Source organism: Balearica regulorum, chromosome 19 (genome assembly GCF_011004875.1).
Source record: "Balearica regulorum gibbericeps isolate bBalReg1 chromosome 19, bBalReg1.pri, whole genome shotgun sequence".
Lineage (NCBI taxonomy): Eukaryota > Metazoa > Chordata > Aves > Gruiformes > Gruidae > Balearica > Balearica regulorum.
Window position 1 is genome coordinate 4264742 of NC_046202.1, and position 18703 is coordinate 4283444.

An 18703-nucleotide genomic window follows, 5' to 3' on the forward strand; every position below is an offset into this window, starting at 1 on the left:
TTTTCTCAAAGGTGAGAGCTGGGTGTTTTATCCGGAGTTTACTTGGCATGTGCTTAGCAACAAAGTTAAAAGGGAGGCAACTAAGCTGAGGTATTAAGAGAATGCTGTGAACAGCTGAGTAAATGGGGGGTTTTATTTATCACCATGTTAGCGATATAAAATTCAAGCATAACCACATAGAAGGCTTAAGTGCAATAAATTTTCACTGAGACAGCATTTCAAACAGTGATTATGGGCAACGTCATAATATGATTTACCAGTAACTGCTCCTTAGTGCAAACTAATGAGCACCCTGAGACAGAAAGGGGGAACGAAACTCTCAGGCCAGCCTCCCCGCTGCGAAAGCTAACGGTTCTCAGGAGAGCCTGCTGCATCTTTCCCTGCTGAAGCAGGAGCTGAAGGTCCGGTCACAAACCCACACAATAACTGCCAGGCCATACAGTTTATTTCAGGATGATTAGCTTATTACAGATGAATGAAATGTTAAGGTATTTTAGAGTGACACATGATAGGCATGGTACTGCTCCCAAGTCTACCAGCAGTCACATGCAACACCAAAAGCAGCAGCTACAACTGGCAGAGTCCTCCTGAGGGTTTTTCTTGGGGCATTGACATGCAAAGCTCGGCTGGGCACAGGCGAGCAGGGAGGAGTTCAAAGTACCTTCTCAAAGGACTGAATTTTTGTTTCAGACACAGAGCTTCAACGTTTGGATGTCCAAGAAATGCTGGAGAGCTGCACACTCAACCCTGAATCCAGAGGCAAGAGGAACTTCTGTCTCACTTTCCAGCTCTTTCATGCTGCCCAACATTAAGTGGCTTGCCAGGAAGACACTCATAATATCCCCCAAAATCTGAATCTGTATTTCCTCTCCCTTACTGAACCATTTTTGCACAGAGAAGTAGCTTTTAGACTATGAAGATAGAATATACTCATCACACATGCCCTCCTTACAGTGCTATCGCTATTATAAAAGTTATTTTCAGGCAACTGATGCACCCAATTTCTCAGTACCTGGAAGCACCGCAGCCTTTTATCACTGGAAGGGAAGTAGGATCCCATAGCAAGACTCGTGTCTACATTGAGATGTTCAAAGCCTTCTTTAGGGGTCCAACCCCAAACCTTCTGTACTTGGCAAACAGTGGGCAGTGATCACCACAGTATTTTATGGGATGGTTTAGGCATCGTGAAAAGGAACTCATGAATACAAACACCTGAGAAAAATCTGCCTCAGCAGGAAACTTGAGACACGAAATTGAAGTATCTTTTAACCTTGTCAGCAGCTGCTGGTGTTTGCTGCCCTACCCCATCTCCCTCCGTGCTCTCCCCGGACGGAGAGGGTCTTCACCCGGACACCGAGCGCTGCTGACGCTGCACACGAAAGGCAAATAGACCGTCACGTACAAACAGACCGGTGAGAACCAGAGAACCCAAGAAACCCTGCCACGCTGGTAACTTACTTTGCAAATTTTATACAGAACTGAGTGAAATACTTTCTCGTGGAGGCCAGGTTGTCGCGGATGATGGGGACGTTCTGTTTAATGTGAAGAATCACTGAGGTGACATAAGGACTCTGGTCACCAACATGTTCCACGTTCTGCCACTGCATCTGCACAAAGGGGAAAAAACAACCAAAAAGACTGTTTAACTCATTAGGATTCAAGCAATCGGTAAGGAAAACTGTACAAACTTCCTGCCAAAAGATCTCTAAGGAATCATCAAGAGGCTGCCACTGCAATTCACCACCAAGGTCAAGTTCTTCGTCACTATACTGATATATACTATACTGAAGCAAAACGCTTCCACAACAAGATACAAAGAAAACCCAGAATGTCCCTTTTTGCACCAGAGCAGAGAGAGATTGTGACCGGTAACCTACACAAATGGGGACCACTAGGATTAAAAAGGCTTTTGCAGTACGCCAGGCTGCCTTAATATTTAACAGTTTCCAGTTTGCTGGGATGAAGTGCCCATATAAATCCTGATTACAGACGTTTGAGAAAATATCTGCAAGCTTGCAAAGTCTGGATTCCTGTATGGCAGCCAAGACTTTAATACTGGTGAGACTGATGACAGATAGATGGAAGAGGTAGAAAGTGTCTTAAAGTCCAAAGCACTCTACACCAGCGTAGCTCACACTGAAAACACTTCTGGTGTACAAGCTGGGATGCCAACTTCAGCTCATCCCAAACACATATAAAAAACTACAAAACAAGATGAGTTACTCAATATAAGTCTTGTTTTCATTTACCATCAGCAGAAATGCAACAGAACAGCCCCTGTGAACCAGATGTGCGACAACCTTGACTTTCTCTGAGTCTTATTTGCATTACACAGGGAGTACACAGTATAAGTTGTGTGAAAAGAAAAAAAAAAAAAAAAAGAGGTAATGGGTAAAGCCTGGCCAAGCATCCATGTGTATAACAAAGTCTGACTGAGGAACACGAGCATCCAGAAAAGTGCTCTTAGCTCTGCTACTGTTCAGAGACTACGCACGCTGCAGTGTGCTCCAACCAGCTGTTTGGAGATGCTGTTCCTCACGCTGGAGAAGAAACAGGAGGAAAATGGGTATGGAATCAGGATAGGGAACTGGGCACATGCAGAAGACGGGCTTTTTCTTTTGAGGGGGTGTTTGTCCTCAAACTTGTTTTCTCAAGTTCTGGATATTTGCATGTAAAGTTTTTTATTCCTGGTTTTAATTTAATTATGGCTACTTTGTTCCCTGCAACCCAGCTGATACAATTCCATCCAAACAACATGCAGCCTAAATGACTTATTGGGCAAAGGAAGCCAAATTCTTTGCAAAACCACAGCGTCTGAGAGAGCCTACACGTGTCCTACAAAAGCCGTCTTTGTTTAAACCAACCAAACAACACCCCAACCTGCTCGTCTCACATCACCTGGGTAGCTAGAAGGGGTATTTCTCTCATCACCTGCTCTACAGGTTTTAATTCCATTTACTTTCATTGGAAAGATGGCTCAAGAAACAACTGCTTTTCTGCTCCTCGTGGTCCTTGTTGTACCCGAAGTAAATACTTTGTGCCTGTCTCCCTGACGGACTCGCACATTCCCAGCGCTGGCCCTCCTCGGCAGACAGCGATCATCAACCAGCAGACCATCCCCATAGAGCGGGAACGGCCAGAAAGTGGGAAGGGACTGCTGAGTTGAATTATTGCAACAACAATAAAACAGTAGCTTTTTCATTTTGCTGGTCTTCATTCCAAAAGCAACACTTTACAACCAAACCTTTAAAGCATGAACAGTAAAAATAGCCCTTTGTGTGTGCGCGTGTGGGTGTGTTTCACCCAAAAGAAAAAAAAAACAACCAGTAGCTGCAATGAAAGACATAGTACACATACTGAAAAGTCATCAAAAGAAATATGAGCCCAACTCTTCTGGTAAAGCTTTGTTCCTGTCATCTTAAATTTATTCCTCTTTTTCCCTCCTCCTATGTTTTCCTTGGGATATCCACATAGTTTACATGCACAAGCTGAAAAGGAGCCCAAAGAACAGGAGCAGTGAGGCCTCGCACTCGCCGGCCAAAGGGAGAAGCCCAGCGCACGGGGCATCCCGGCAGCAGCCGAAAGGCACCTGCACGCCGCAAGGACACGGGGTGACACGGGCGTCTGCGAGGGCAGGACTCAGGTTAGAAGACCTGGTGCTACCTTCAGAAAACAAAAACCTCAGGACCCTCAAGATTTTAGGGCGCTTTCTTAAAAAGGAGACGAGAAGAGAGAAACCCTGAGCAAAACTGGGGTGGTTTGGTACGTGCACTACCTTCTAGCCATAGCAGAAGCTCCTGGGTCTGCCTGGTTGTGAGTCCTCACGTCCCCACATGTCCCTGTGTCCCCAGAGAGCTGGGAGCGGCGTGGCAGGGCCAAACCAGGAACCGCCAGGTCCCTCCTCCACGTCCAGCACTGATACGGGTCTCCAGCAAAAGGAGCTGCTTTGTGATTTCATGGAGGATGAATCAGTCTCCAAGTCTCCCCATGCTCAGCAGCATCCCGCCGCCGGCTTATCGTTACAGGCTCCGGACTGGGCACAAGGAGCATCCGTAACCGCCGGGCCAGCACCTTCTCCCTTGACCTCATGTTGCTCAGGCAGGAAGAGGTGGGAGGGAGAGGAAAGCCGGTGGGTGCTGCAGGCAGCAGATACTGCTGCCTTTGAAACCGCCTCCGCTGTTTTCTGACACGAGTTTGGGGTTGCACTGCTGCATGCTGCACCCTGTGTGATGGCTAAAATGCATTCATGCTGACTTTTAATTAGCAGCTGGCAGCTCTGATTGCTCTGCTCGTGGGGCTTTCCTTGTGTGTATTGGAGAGATTATTAGAGCTCTGTGTTTAAGCGCTTGCTGTTGTCCACTCAGTTGTGAGGAAGTAGGAAATTGCAGCTGTGCCAACAGGTTTTAGCAAAATATAAAAAAACCAGCAAGCGATCGACATGAGTCACTAACATGTCCCCCAGCCCCACTCACAAGCACAGTTTTACATATAAATCGATGCTTAATTCAGCAAGTAAATCAAACCTTATCCAGTGCAATCCATAAACTTAATTGGGGCAAAAATACCCCATGCAGATTAGCAGTTCCCTCATCCCAACAATTAAAAGTAAAGCACACCAGGCAATTTAAGCGCCTGCCACAGATCAGTACAACACATTCACAGTATTTTGTTATCCAGAATATGACAACAGGGGTTTAGGGCAAATTCCTCTCCCACGCCACATCCCAGCTCCCCATCCTACAGCCATGTTTAATCATTCTACACCTGCTGTAAAGTTTGAGTAAAGATTATCACCTACAAATTTTGCAATACAGGGCCTTCTCATCATTTACCATTTCTTCCAGAACACACAAGGTAAAGAATCAGGGAAACTGAGCACCATTCCCAGCTGAAAGCAATATTCACGATGCCATTTTCTGTGTTAAATCTCTCAAAGTGGCCTGCAGCCAAAGTGGATTTAGAAGTCTAAGTATTTCTTAATTTACCTCCATAGTTACTGAACGTTTTTGCAAGGAAAAAAAAAAAAGCCAGACTCCAACAAAACACTGGGAATGTTGAATTGTGGAGGACAGAGTGAAGTACATGAAAAAAAGCTGAACAAAGACAGAGCCCTAATGGAGTAGGGGTCTCGAGACAGACATGCCTTCCCAGTACAGGAAAACTGGAACGGATCAGACAGTCTTTATTCCTTTAATAAAGATGGACATTTTACATGTCCAAATACTAATTCTGCATTTAAATAATTATATGCATTTCTTATTCAACTGTCAGAGTACTAACCCAGCCCTGAAGGAAACGGAGGAGGAGGGTGAAGGAAAAAACCTCTTCCACCAAACCCAGGTCTGGTAAAAAAAAAAAAAAATCACATAAAAGTGACTCTGTCTGATGCAAACAGTGGAATGTGTGCACAAGCGACAAGTATTTATTTAAATAATTTCATAACACTTAACTTGTTTATATATCATCAGTCCCATCACATGTGCTGCATTTTACCAGTGTTCCAAAGACAAAAATAAATGGCTTACCAGCTGCTGCTTTCTCAAGGTTGTGATTTACTTGCGTATAAACAGTCAGAGCTAAGTGATTCAAATACTGCTACGCTACGTAGGTTCAGGAGATCTACGGAACTGACATGGCACACACACAACACCTGAAGTGCCGAGCCCTTCCTAATGGTGTTATTTTACTAGGGGAAAAAAAAAATAATCCTCTTTTCATTTGGAACATGTACAAGCTCTATTACCAGCTGCATTCCACTTCAAATATTAGCTGGGGGTGGTGGGGCTAGTTACAGCTGGAATACATCATAAAGCAGAAAGCTATTAAAATTCATGGCAGCGAGACAGTGTGTTGATCCTACAAAAATGGAGCTCTCTGTTTAATATTTCTAATTAAAAAAAAAATAGTTCGATCCACTTTTGTTGTCTTCACCTCTGTCTAAAGCAGTCTGGGTTTTCACAATACTTTGGCAAGAAAACACAGCTCTGCATTTCAAACATATAAAAGCCAGCAGTGTAACTGCAACAAAATCCTTAAGCACTAATCACATGGGCCTCTCTAGGAATGGCTTCATATATCCTTGAGAGGATCACAGAAGCAATAGGGCTCAATCTCAATTCCATATTACCCTTTGAGTACCTCCGTTTAACGGCCCCAAACAAGCAGGATAGTAAAACTCCTTGTCAAAGAACACAAAGAGGATAGCAAACGAGGAGGTGTATTTTAAATTTCATGCTAACAAAAGTTTTCCCGATTTTAAAGGCTCTCACTGGCATTAGGAGGGGAAAGAGAACTCCTTGGATACTTCCAGAGAGTATTTTATTATCCATGCGTTTTAATGTGGCGCAAAAGAATGAAAGCTTTAATCTGCATGATAGGAGTTTTTTGGAGTGAAGGCTATATTTATAACTACAGCAATTACTGCTCTAAGAAGCAAGAAGAAATCAATATATGGCTAAGTCTCAAGGCAGCGTATGTCAATAGTGAAATCAAGAAATCAAAGCAAACAAGAACTCCACGTGGATCTTAAGGCTCCCTCTTTCCCAGACAAATCCATCCCTTACCTTGCTCATAGCAGTCAGGGCAGGGTCACAGGCTGCATCCAGGTCCTGCACTAACAGCTGTATGCTGTTGGAGATCACACTGAAAAAAAAAAAAAATATATCAAGCACGAGTTTTAGAATAGTACTCGGCAACACAGTGCCAGAACTGGCTTATTTGACTGTGAAAGGAGGAAAATCATCTACTATCTGACAGTAGCATTATGCTGTGAATACATATGGCCTAAATTTGCACTGAAAAGAAGCCGGGAAGCTCTGCATGCCGTTCATCAGGGAACTACACAATGGGCTGTAGTGTAGAGAGGGCATTTTTACAGTTGACCTTTCTCTGTTTTGATACATAGAAAGAGCTGGAGATCAGAGGTGTCAGATGGGGTAACCCCCACCTTCGTATCAGGAAGAGGAGAAACCCCTGAGTACCGAGCCCGGACTGGGATTCGGCTTCAAATTTAATCCAGTCTGCATAAAAACCAACATTTTATCATCTCTCCACTTATTCACAGTCAATATTCTACTACCCACAGAAACTTGTGAAGAGGAGTTTAAAAACTACATCTGTATGAGTTCTGAACGCGTCTCCCCTTTGAGAAGATCAAGGCAGATGTCTTATTTACACTATGTCTAGGATCGCAGCCATCTATTGTTTGAGTTTCTCAGAGACATATACCAGACTAAAGGACACATTAGTCAAACACATCTCCCTCCCCCCCCCCCTTTTTTTTTAAGCACCATGATATTGCTTAGAGACATATTTGATGTCACCATATTACGATGTGCATAAAGGTGCAACAGATCCTGAAACAACAGCCAAGAAACACTGTCTGCAGCAACTGGGACCACCCTCAAGGGCACGTAACCCAGTACTCACATTACAGACACCTTCTGCTAGAAGTAGTAAGTGACTGTGTTTCACTAAGTAAGTACAGGTCTTAAAAAACAGCGTAAACTTTAAATCTGCCACAGATGCCTGTTTACAGCTTCGGGATTATATATGTAAGAACTGGGTCGTACTTTTGCTCTTTCTCATGATGGTAGCACAGATGGGAATCGCAGATCTATAAGAAACCTGACCAATGCTTCCTCAAACCATCCTTCCTCCCCCTCGTTATCTTTGTGAAGTTCTGAGTACTACTCTGGAGTTCATTGTTCAAAATATCTTTAAATTTCCATCTCCTCATCGGGATACAGTATCATCCACTCTTAATTCTGCTGCTGGGATCTGGGCGTTGTTCTTCACTGCAACCCACAGAGGTTGTGTATTCCCTTTCCTATGGCTCTAGCACAGAAGGACTGGAACAGGATGCCAAGTAAAAGCTGGTCCTTCAGAGCAATTAATTTGTTTGTAAAGGCAAATCCATCCAAAATTAGTCGGAAAAATTAGTAGGGGAGATGAAGTGACTACTGGCTTCAAGTTACCTGATCTGAAACTTGCATTGGGATAAAAAAAGCCTCTGACCATTTCTGCTGGTGCCTCTGCTTCTGCTGGGCACTGCAGGATTTACTCCCTTGGGGGATTCCACCAGCTCAAGCAATGCCAAGGGAGCCGGACCGAAATAACCGTCTCTCGAGCACAGCTGACTCCCGCAGGGCGCCTGCTGGCAGCGACTTGTAGGAAAGAGTTGTGGTTCAGCACCAAAATGAAACACAACCCTCTCAGTGGAAGGAAAGTGACTTCATCACTAGTCTCCACACGTCAGGAGTCTGTCCTAAGCTGGGTCACCACGTACAGGCTCTTGCCTAAAAACCGCAGGATTGAAAACAGGGAGATAAACTTATTTGTCTGCACTTCAAAATAAATACCTGCTGCAGAGGGGTAACGGCGCAGCAAGAAGCGTGTGGCAAACATAAAGCAAGAGGGCTTGGATCCTGGTTCTGCTGGAAGCCACTTCAAACCTTTGCCCCGTGCAGCACATAACAGTACTTCAGTGGCAGTTAATGCATCCTCATGCAATCCCTGATAGATACACAGAAGCTGACAGATCGGGAAGCCGAGGCCATAAATGAGCAGTATAGTTCTAGTATAGTAAGTTCTTACTACATTAAGTTCAACGCTTCAGGCCTTCAAGGGGTCTCTGAACGCCATCCATAATCTCACAATGGATCAATAGCACAGCGGGGTGGGAATCCTGGATTTCAGGATTTACGCAACAATAATTTTCCTTCTGTTGAGCTTTGAGAAGAGCTCATTATCTTTTCCACGTCTCCTAAAGAAAATGCTTAGCCAACCCAACTCTGAGCTGATCGCTTTATACACGTTTGGGGTGGTTCTGCACTTTCCTTTCTGCGAAGGAAAAAACACTGTCCAGGGTGTGTAAGCAGCAATGTTTTATCACTTTCTTTATGACCATGCCTAACAAGACATCAAATCCCAGAAGAAACAATTTGTTTGATGTTGAGTGAGCCAACGCCAGAGAGGTTTATAGCTATGACTTACACTGACAGAAGACTGGACAAAGCGCTTTGCTGGAACAGACTGAAAGTCAATTAAAAAGCCTTTGTTACAAGATACATCAGGTCTGTCAGTTTGACTTTAAAGCTGTCCAAAACAGCAAACGTGAACTATACAGTTAAACAATTTCCAAAACACATCATATTGGCTGCCTACGACCAACCACCTCGTGAGGCAGCCACCGTGGGAACTGAGCAGCGACTCGAGGTGGCTGGCTCCTGCCGGACAAGTCACCAGAAAACACAAAACTCACCCTTGACTTGTCCATGTTAAGAAAATCCCACCATGTGGCGTATTTTATTTCTACTCCCCAGCTACCTTGCTTGTTTTGGCTTAGTGGACACAGCAACTGTAGCTTTCGGTCAGGGATTCGCTCTTAAAAAGGGCTGAGAAATATCTAAACGGAAGGGAGTCTCTGCAGCCTGGAATGGAGCCTGAGCCCATGTGAAAAACCTGGATGGAGATTCAGTGGGATCCTGCCCACTGGAGCAAGAGAGGAAGAATCACAGGAAGGAAGTCTTCTGAAAAAAATCTTACTGCTATCTGGGCTAAATCTTAGTTTTAGGGAGAAGAAGAGTTGGTGGTAGGGATTATTCTCCCAACTTTGCCAAGGTTTTCTTTTGTCTTGTGTGAGGCAAAACCATTATTTTTTTGCCTCGACTTCCTTCTCTCAAAAAACATTCAATCTGTTTGTCAGCAGTGGAGAGGAGAGGATGTTAGAGGGGAATATTTTTAGCATCGTTACGTGAAAAGTTATTTTAATGAATGATAATCTTCTCTCAATTATAATCCCCAAATATAAGATTGGATCAGTCCTTTATGTCATCTGAAATGGGGTTTGATCATACTGACAAGGCTGCTGATTAACAGTGGGAAGTTAAAGCAGGAAGGAATGTACTGAAATAGCTTCCTTTCTTGAAATGTAACAGCCACCTCGCAGAGCTGCCAAGATGCAAATGATGTTTCAAATGGAAACTCACTATTTCCTTTCCCCTTTCCAGTGCTCTTGTTCCTTTGGCTAGGACGACGGGGAACGACTACATCTAAAGTCTGTACTACTGCTGCTCTTGGAGTAGCCGAGGACGTCCGTTCCTTCACCAGGGAAATGCCTATGCCTTGGCTGCGTATGAGGGTGGGTCCTACTGCTGGCTGGGTCCTACGACACTGGGATCTTGGGCTTGTATTACTCCAGCACCATCTGGCTGACAAACTAGGATGTTTGATATATTGTGGGAGGATGCATCTGCTGAACATACATGCTGAAAGTGTCCATCTCTCCCGTCAGGTTGATTCTCTCCACTAGACTCGCATCCACTTTTTCTTTGAGTTTCTCTTCCAACTGTTAGGAAACAAAACAAGCAACAGAAAGACCAGATTTCTTACTTGAAATGACCATTCTTGAAAACTTTTTGTCCTGAAAAAGTCAGCTTCTTAAAACCTAATCTGTGCCCAGACTATATCCAAAGCTCAGCCAGTGAACAACGGCAATCTCTCCTTGTTGGACACCCCAGGCACATTGATCTGCCAGGGTGGCCTGTGGTGGCACTGCGTCCCCAAAGAAGTAAACCTCCAAGCTCATACATGTAACTCTAGCATGACACGCTAATATACTAGCTTAACGCCGTGGCACCTGTCCTGCTAATAAAGATGTTTTTCAACACCTTGTCTGTGCCCAAACTGCAGAGGAGTAAGATTGCCAGCTCTAGTGGTGGAGAAGCCTTGGTGTGGTCAAACATCACAGCTCATCCACTAACCTATGACATTTTGAAAGCACCTGAATGTAACAAGCACTGTGGCTGCAAAGCTTATCAGCATAAATATCTCCTCTCTTCACCTCACCTTGCCCCAATATTTCATCCAAGCATTTTCCCAAATCTATTTTGAATTACTGTTGTTCTTGCGTTTATAAAGGGGAGACCATGAACAACAAGAAGAGTCTTTTTTTCTTTTTTTTTTTTTAAATTTGGTCCCCAATCCAAAACAAGTATGTAACAAACATAAAAGGACTGAATCCAAAACTGATGCTGCAAAGCAGGATTACAAACAAATTACTTTTCTGAGGTAGAAACAGCAAAATCAATGCTTTTCTTTCTTTGAAACATAGATTTAACAATGCAGAGCTCAATAATCAATGGGATGCTATGTGGAGCCGACGCTACTATGGGTATTTTAGTACTCCTGACTCTTCCAGTCTCCACAGCAGCCTGCCCCTGAAGAGGGAGCAGCGCAGCATCTCGTGACAGAAGAGGTGGCTGGTGCTGGGTGCCATCTCAGAGGTGCTGCAGAGGAAAGCTCACCTGCTGGGTGGTCGCCAAGCAGTACTCTGCAGTACTTAGGATGCTGCAAATGAGGCAGAGTTCTTCTAAAGTAAACTTTGCCACTTCAGAGCCTTCCTTTTCTTTCAGCAAACTAGTGATGGTGAGCCCACCGCTGCTGCTAGTTGTCCTGGGGAAAAAAAAAAAAGAAAAAAAAAAAGACAAAACCTGTAAGGCTTTCAGGTGTACAGACAAAGCGTACACATTGCAAAATTAGATTTCAATGCCATAAAAAGCCCTTATGACTACAAAATCCAATGCAACACAGGTCAGTGTCATTCTGCGTCAAACCCACAACTGCTGTTTTGGTTAAAGAATAGCTTTTAGAAAGACAAACAGAACTTCATATCAAGTCTTCAGGCAAAGGACAACTCACTCATTCACAACATCAGGATTCAAATGGAATACAGCCTTCCCCAGCTAGCTTCACCTTTGCTGCCAGTTACTCAAAATCTAATTAAAGATTACAGAAAAATCTCAGTAACTATCAGGGAGCTTGTCATATTTATCTTCTCAGTCCTAAACAGATGTCAACATGCATTTGAAACTTTGGTAACCTGTTATAAAAACTGATGCTATCAACACAGTAAATTATAGAAGATGCAGCTTCTTTCCACCGTCTTCCAATGATTAACGGCTGTGTATCAACAAAGGAGGACTCAGAACAGTTTAGAGTCAGGAAATTCCCTACCTCTCAACTCTTTATAATCCAAATCCATTAAAAAAATAGGACAGTGATATTTATCTTGGACAGCAAAAATGGAGCACACAAAAAAAATGTGTATAAAGAATGCAACTGAGGTCTGATGGAGAACGCACATTAAATTTATCTTTCCACTTGTCTGGATGTAACCCTCTCCCCTTCCATCTGTAAAAGATTTTACTGGTTTCAGAAATTCATTCTGCTGCTCCCAGGTTTACAAGGGAAACAAACTGAAGATGGTAAATAGCATACAATGTTATCTGTAGTTAAGGTTGGCAATATCTCAAGGAGCTCCTTTAGCCTGTACGCCTACTTATCCATATTGGTGTAAACCCCTAATGATTTCCTCTATTTTCACTGGATTTACATCTACATATTTTATTCATACATATATAAAATGTTACAGAGCAGAGGGAGTTACAGGTAAGCACTTTAGCATCACACAAATAAACCACCTTCATTATAAATTATTATATGTATAATGTTCAGCTAAGGCAGCTAAGAATTGCAGCATGCCTTTGTTACCCAAGTGGCAGGCTAAGTGCAATTCTGAAAGCCAGACCTCTCTGAAGAGACTTGGGCTGGCATTTCAAAAGGAACTTCGAGAAACTGTAAATCTGACTGCTAATCAAAGCCAAATATGAAGCTATCCTCCAGGGGCCCTTAAAAGAAAAACAATGCTGTGACTGTCCATTTGGTCTCCTGCTGTTTCTCAGTTCAATAAACTGAACTTTTAATAAAATCGGGAAGTGAATGTAGTCACATTGCTGCTACGTGCTTTCTTTGACAGTGAAACGTAAGTGTTCACGAGTATGTATTTATTAATTATCTTTACAAAGCATCTGCTCCACACTGGAACGTCTCACCGGACGGTGCTGCAGCATTTGGGAAGTGAAACTCACTTGGGCAGGTTTCCAGACAGAATTTTCCAGGCGTATTCCCGAAGGTACTTCTGGAATATGGTGGTGAGGGCTATCATTGGCTCGCCTGTGCTGAGCTGGGAGCACTGCACCATGCACTTCTTGTAGTACACAAAGAGGTCGGCACAGCTGGGCAGGACAGCTCCTCCTTCGTCCACGTTGGGCTTGGGGGGACCTTGAGCCTTGAAGTCAGCCACAAACCTGTCAATCAGTTCACCAAGATTTCTGATGAGGGGGAACAACAGAGAGATATTTTAGTATGTTGGGGGAGGAAACGGAGGGAAGAGAGAGAATAATGCTTAAAACCAGATGCCCTGTCTTGTGTCACCAGCAAACACATTCAGATTTTAGCAGCTGGGTATTCCAGTCCTTTCTTATCTCCACCCTCTCAGCACAAAGCTCATACAATAACGCGGACCGGACCGATGAGTAACGACCTTTTGTACTCCAGAGTTTTAGTGTCAGCTTCAATCTGTTCTCCAGTCACATATAAAAGCTCGCGAGTTTGCCAGGACTGGGTTCAGCACACTTGATGCAAGTGCATAAAGCGTATGCTCAAGTTTCATTCCTGGCACCGGCAAAAGTAACGGTTGGGCTTCCCATATCATCGGCCTCCGGAGCAGACCTCAGGGAATACAGCTTTGAAAGGGATGTGCTCAAAATGGTGTGCCATTTGCCATTTCTCGATCGCATTTGGATACCACCTGGTTTTGCACAACTTCACATATCCTTTAAAAAAGTTTTATTTAGCATAAGCGCAAAGTGCACTTCCTACTTAAACTCTTTTTAAAAGCACAAAAAGCCCTTCTATTGTCTCAAGTGGTCCTTACTCAAATATTTTGGGTTTTAGGCAACAATAAACTTCACCGTTTCACCACAACAAAAAAGCTTTTCAGCATGGCAGAGGGCCAGAACCATCAATACAGAACCAAAGTAGTCTGATCTTGGGGAGTTCCTCTGGTCCTACACTCCTCCAGAGACAGCATATCCGTGTCAGGAACTAAGACCAGCTCTCCTGACACCGGAGCTCAGCTCAGTGGAGTAACCTTTGCCAGATGAAATAAATTACAGCAATAAACCTCCTCCCCCAGACACACACATACACGCAACCTTCCACAAGGAAGTTTGGCTTTTGAGGAATATATGGACATTTCAAATGACAGAGTGGCACTCTGCTGACCAAAAGGAGTTGTGAAGTTCCTGAACTTTATATTCCCGTTTCCACTGTGGTCTTGTCTCCACTTCCGCCAGCTCTCCCCTTCCCACGGCACAGCCTTCACCCCTCTCACTGCTGAGGGTGTAATGGCTGTGCTGTGCCATGATCCAGAGCGCCCAAGAGAAAGCCAAATCCTTAGAAGGAGAATGGGAGAAGAAAGAACCTGAACTATACCTCCCACAAGAAAGTGAACTGTTGTTTAAGAAAGAAAAAAAAAAATGCATTACTTCATAGTTAATATATTATCATTATTTTTCAGGAACAGACTTATTTGACAGAATTGCAATGCTGTCCATAGAAATGAAAAATCTTCTTTAAAAGCCTGTCAAAGAGTTTCAACTTGAAATGTTCTCTTAATCACAGGCCAGCTCACAGGGCACCCAGCTCACCACGAGAGTTCATGCCAAGGGACTGCATTAGGGTCTCCAGGGATGGGGACGGCGTTACTGCCAGCACGACGGCACAGCGGCTGAGACTCCAGCACATGCTCACTTACCTCTGTCAATGAAAGGGGAAAAAACCCACCAAGGATGGAAGCTTTTCACCAGTATCTGTCCTTTCTTGTCATCTTGTGAAGGAGAAAGACCACTCTGATTCTAGTGAACCCACAACACGGCACAAGTAGAAAAGGTGACCTGTCTCTTCCCTGATAAACTTACAGACTGCTGCACCAAAACAGATGAGCTCCTACCGTGGGGCCAAACTAATCTGCAGAAACGTGCTTGCAATATCAGGGCTCAAGCTAGGCTCAGAGGCTATTGCAAAGACAAGTAGCCCCTTTTTTCATGTTTATTGCTCGCTGCTTTGAGTACTTTACATAGCTCTGATTCCACAGATACACGCAGTTCCTCGGCTTTGTTACAAGAACTGTAAAAACATCAGGCTGCCCAATTGATGTGATAAATCTCTACACTGGCACGAGCAATTGAATGCTGAACCGAAGCATTAATTGCATTCGACCACAGTGAAGCAAAATATACCTCCCCCTGTAGCTGTAGGAGAGCCAAACAGACGGCTGCTGCAGGAGGGCTCACACGTGCTGCAAGCTCCAGCATTCCTTCAGGTTCTCAAGTAAAGCAGACGTGGCTTGCTCCTTGTCAAAAGTCCCACTAAATTAAACAGCTGCATTTCCACCTCTGCATCTGTGCTTTGCTCCATCTGGGCAACAAAGTGGAGCTTTCTTACTATTCACCCGCCCCCCCCCCCCCCTTTTTTTTCTTCATTCTCTCAGTCTCAAGATGCAGTGAGGAATGTCAATGGCTTTTGTTTCTTTATGCTTACTCCACATGTTCTCCTCTTCTCGTGAAATGTATCTACATTTTCCCGGTCCCCCAAGGTCTTGTCAAGTGGGATGAATGAGCAAATGCAGCTGTCCAAAAGAGCTAGGAGAGCAGTGCTAGAGCTTCATGCTTGTTCTGATCCTAACCTGGACAAACTGCCCATCAAAGGCAGGCTATGAGGACTGCTCTTATTTCGGCATAGGATTGATACAAGCAAAACATCAGGATACCAGACACTAAGGGAACTAATATATTATTAATGCACACCTCAGTTCACATCAGTCTCAGTTGGCCCAAATACAATATGAAGACTAACAACCTTTGTGCGGTACAATGGGAGCACAAAGAATTTGGTAGAAAAACCTACTGGGAGATGAAACATGAAGAAGGCAGGAGAGCTACAGAAAATGAACATTTTTCTCTACAGACTCTGCAAAAAAGCTCCAAGAAAATTCTCTGGTAGCGCAAATGTGGTATTTCCTAACAGTAGCGTATTTATCAGGAGCAAGAACTCTCCAAATTGAACCAAAAGAAAATACGAAATGAAATCATACAAAGGGAATTTCATTCTGGTTCTTAAATCCTTTCATTCCTATATTCCTCTTCCTTTTTATTTTCACCTATTTGGTGTACTTTCTGCATCTCTGGCAATCACGAGAGGAACTAGGCAACTCCTCGGCGGCATGAGAGAAGAACATGGTGCAAGGTAAGTTGGTCTGTTCGGTGATGTGAACAGTTGGTACCTGTTGGACGCTGGGGAAGGGCAACGGCATTGAGGTGCCTGGACCACTTGTAGGATAGTTGCCATGGCATTTTGGAAGCCCCTCTGCTCACGAGACCGCAAACACACACCACAAAGAGAAAGTGCCAGTTTCTGAACAATCTGAACGCCCACGTGCATTTTAGCACACTTAACCACAGCTCTGCATACTCACAACACCGCAGACCTGACAGCTCTTCCTTCACTCCAGCAGAAGAGCTTAGCTCACACGTGTACGCTCCTGTGGCTCCCACAGACCACAAAGAAGAGCCAAAGACGCGTATCCCAAAGGGGCAGAAATGAAATCTGCTTGGCTCTTAAGAAATGTGATATTTACACTGCAGCTAAGGGTGGAGGAGCAGCATCTTTAAAGACTTTCTTTCAGGTGTCTCCTCTTAAATTGCTACAGATTTTGGCACTGTGTTTCTTTAAATGGGTATGGAAACAATTTTTCAGGAAAAAAGGTCCAGGCTGCTTTCTGTCACAGACTTAAGGCAACGATGAACAAAACTGTCACACTACTCTCACTATTCAGAGCCCAAACAGACAATTAATTATCTAAGCAACTCCTCATTTTCAGACGTCAGCAACAGATTCCTCAAAAGTACAATCAAAGGGGGAAGAAGAGAGAAAATCATAATGGAAAGCAATTTTTGGCAGACAGGGGCAGCATGGGGAATACTGTGGCAGTTTTTCTTTGAACTCCTTGCAGCCCATGGCTATAAAGCTAATATAAAACATCTCACGATTGTAAAGGAAAAGGGGGGGGGGGGGGAAAGCAACCGAAAGGGCTAGGAGCACAGCGGGGTAGAATTACCAAAACGGGGCTTAAAATGGCCCCCAGTGAGAAGGGAAGAAAAATTCAAACAAGTTAGTGCTCAGTTGGCTGAGGGAAGTATCTGTTTCCCTTTGTTATACTGCAGAGCGGAATCTAAACCCAGCATGACAGGCCATTGTGCAAGGTTTTATTTATTTAATTATTTTTAAAGCATAAAAGGTTGATGGGACAAAGGAAAGCTTTTTCAAGATGGCTATCTTAGAGTTTGGACAAAATCAGGGCACCAAGAGCCTCGAGATATGCACTCTCGCATCTGTAAGTCCTTGGAAGATAGAAGGGCACAGACAGATGAATGACATGAGGCAGGCACCTCTTTCTCCTTTCCAGCCACTAACCTGCGCTAAAAGACTGTACTGAACCTTTTTCAACTATCTCCTCTCCCAGTTGGCACTGCAGTTGTTATAGAGATGTTATTTAAACCCTGGTGCGAATCAAGGCGCTCAACAAAGTGCGGTGAGAGCTCTAAAAACTTCTCAGAGCTCTAAGCTGAAAGCTCCTTTCATTCAAGTTATTTTGCTGCAAGTCAAAGAGGAAGATGAAGAAGGGTTCCAGGGATTAAAGCCCCTGACAAAGTCCCAATCTGTGAGCGATGATAATGTTATCTTACAGCCAGCTCATCTACAGCAGCTTTCATCTAAGGATCTCAAATAACTTATTTCTATAAAGCAAATCTTGAAACTCCTCTGCTACGAAGCCACATGTGTATTTTACAGAAAAAGCAAACCTACTATTTGTGGAAGACATGAGACGAAAGGAAGGCATATGTTTGCAGTGGGAATTGCAGAGGCAACAGAAGCAATTTCAGAAACACTAAGCCTCTTCCGCAGAAAGGCAGCGGGCATCATTCCTGCAGGCCTTTGCAATTACAGATGAAACCAACATCCACAGCCCTCTGAACGCTCATTTTTGCCCGAGCAAAGGCCCTACTCATTCTAACTTTCTCGAACCACGCATATTGCTCCTGATGAAATCAGAAAGCGGACTTTGAAGAAATTAATTTTCTGCAGCTTGAGTAGAGAATCTAGTACAATGCAACTGTAATACACATTCAAAAGCAAACAAACCCAAAAGAGCATGCTGGCTACTCACTTGTCCTGGGACTCGATATACACATAAAGGTGAGGCTCAAAGCACTTGGAAACAATGCCGTGAAAAGGATTGTCAGGGACCTTTGGCTTCTTTGGCTGTAAGAAAACATTTAAGAGTGTTGGTTTCAAATCTGCCCTGTAAGACCTGAAAGAAACAGGAGTGCAACAGCACAGAAGGAGCTAAGTCTTTAGAAATATTACAACACACAAATTTACTGTCAAATAATCAAAGGAATGTAATCAACAGTCTATACAGTGTCAGTGTGTTCAAGTCTTCCCTTGCTCTTACACAGCTGTTAGTATTCCAAGGAATTCTCTTTTCACGTGTAAAATATTCTTATCCTTAAAGAGAAGACTGCTGCATGCTAACCGTTTTCAGTAGAAGAATCTGAATGCAGTTTGTAAATAAAACCTTGCTGCACCCTTCAAATAGTAACAAGACGCCACTAGTCACCTCTGAAATGAAACGCAGCAGTTATTTGGAAGCAACATTGAAAAACCCCTACATTTTAGAACGTTAAGGATAATAACTCAAAGTTACAGGCTTCATCTGGATGAATTTTATTTAGATAAA

General features: G+C 43.7%; 1 protein-coding gene across 4 annotated transcripts in view; it reads right to left on the minus strand.

The window, feature by feature from the left end:
- Positions 1-18703, minus strand: part of VPS53 (VPS53 subunit of GARP complex) — a 68832-nt gene that overhangs the window by 14460 nt on the left and 35669 nt on the right. For all 4 annotated transcript variants that reach the window (XM_075771937.1, XM_075771936.1, XM_075771934.1 and 1 more), the window contains 6 exons: positions 18131-18225; positions 12930-13172; positions 11307-11454; positions 10266-10348; positions 6564-6642; positions 1459-1607 (listed from right to left, as the gene is read on the minus strand). In XM_075771937.1, coding sequence (XP_075628052.1) covers positions 1459-1607; positions 6564-6642; positions 10266-10348; positions 11307-11454; positions 12930-13172; positions 18131-18225 — 797 coding nt within the window. The remainder of the gene's footprint in view (positions 1-1458; positions 1608-6563; positions 6643-10265; positions 10349-11306; positions 11455-12929; positions 13173-18130; positions 18226-18703) is intronic.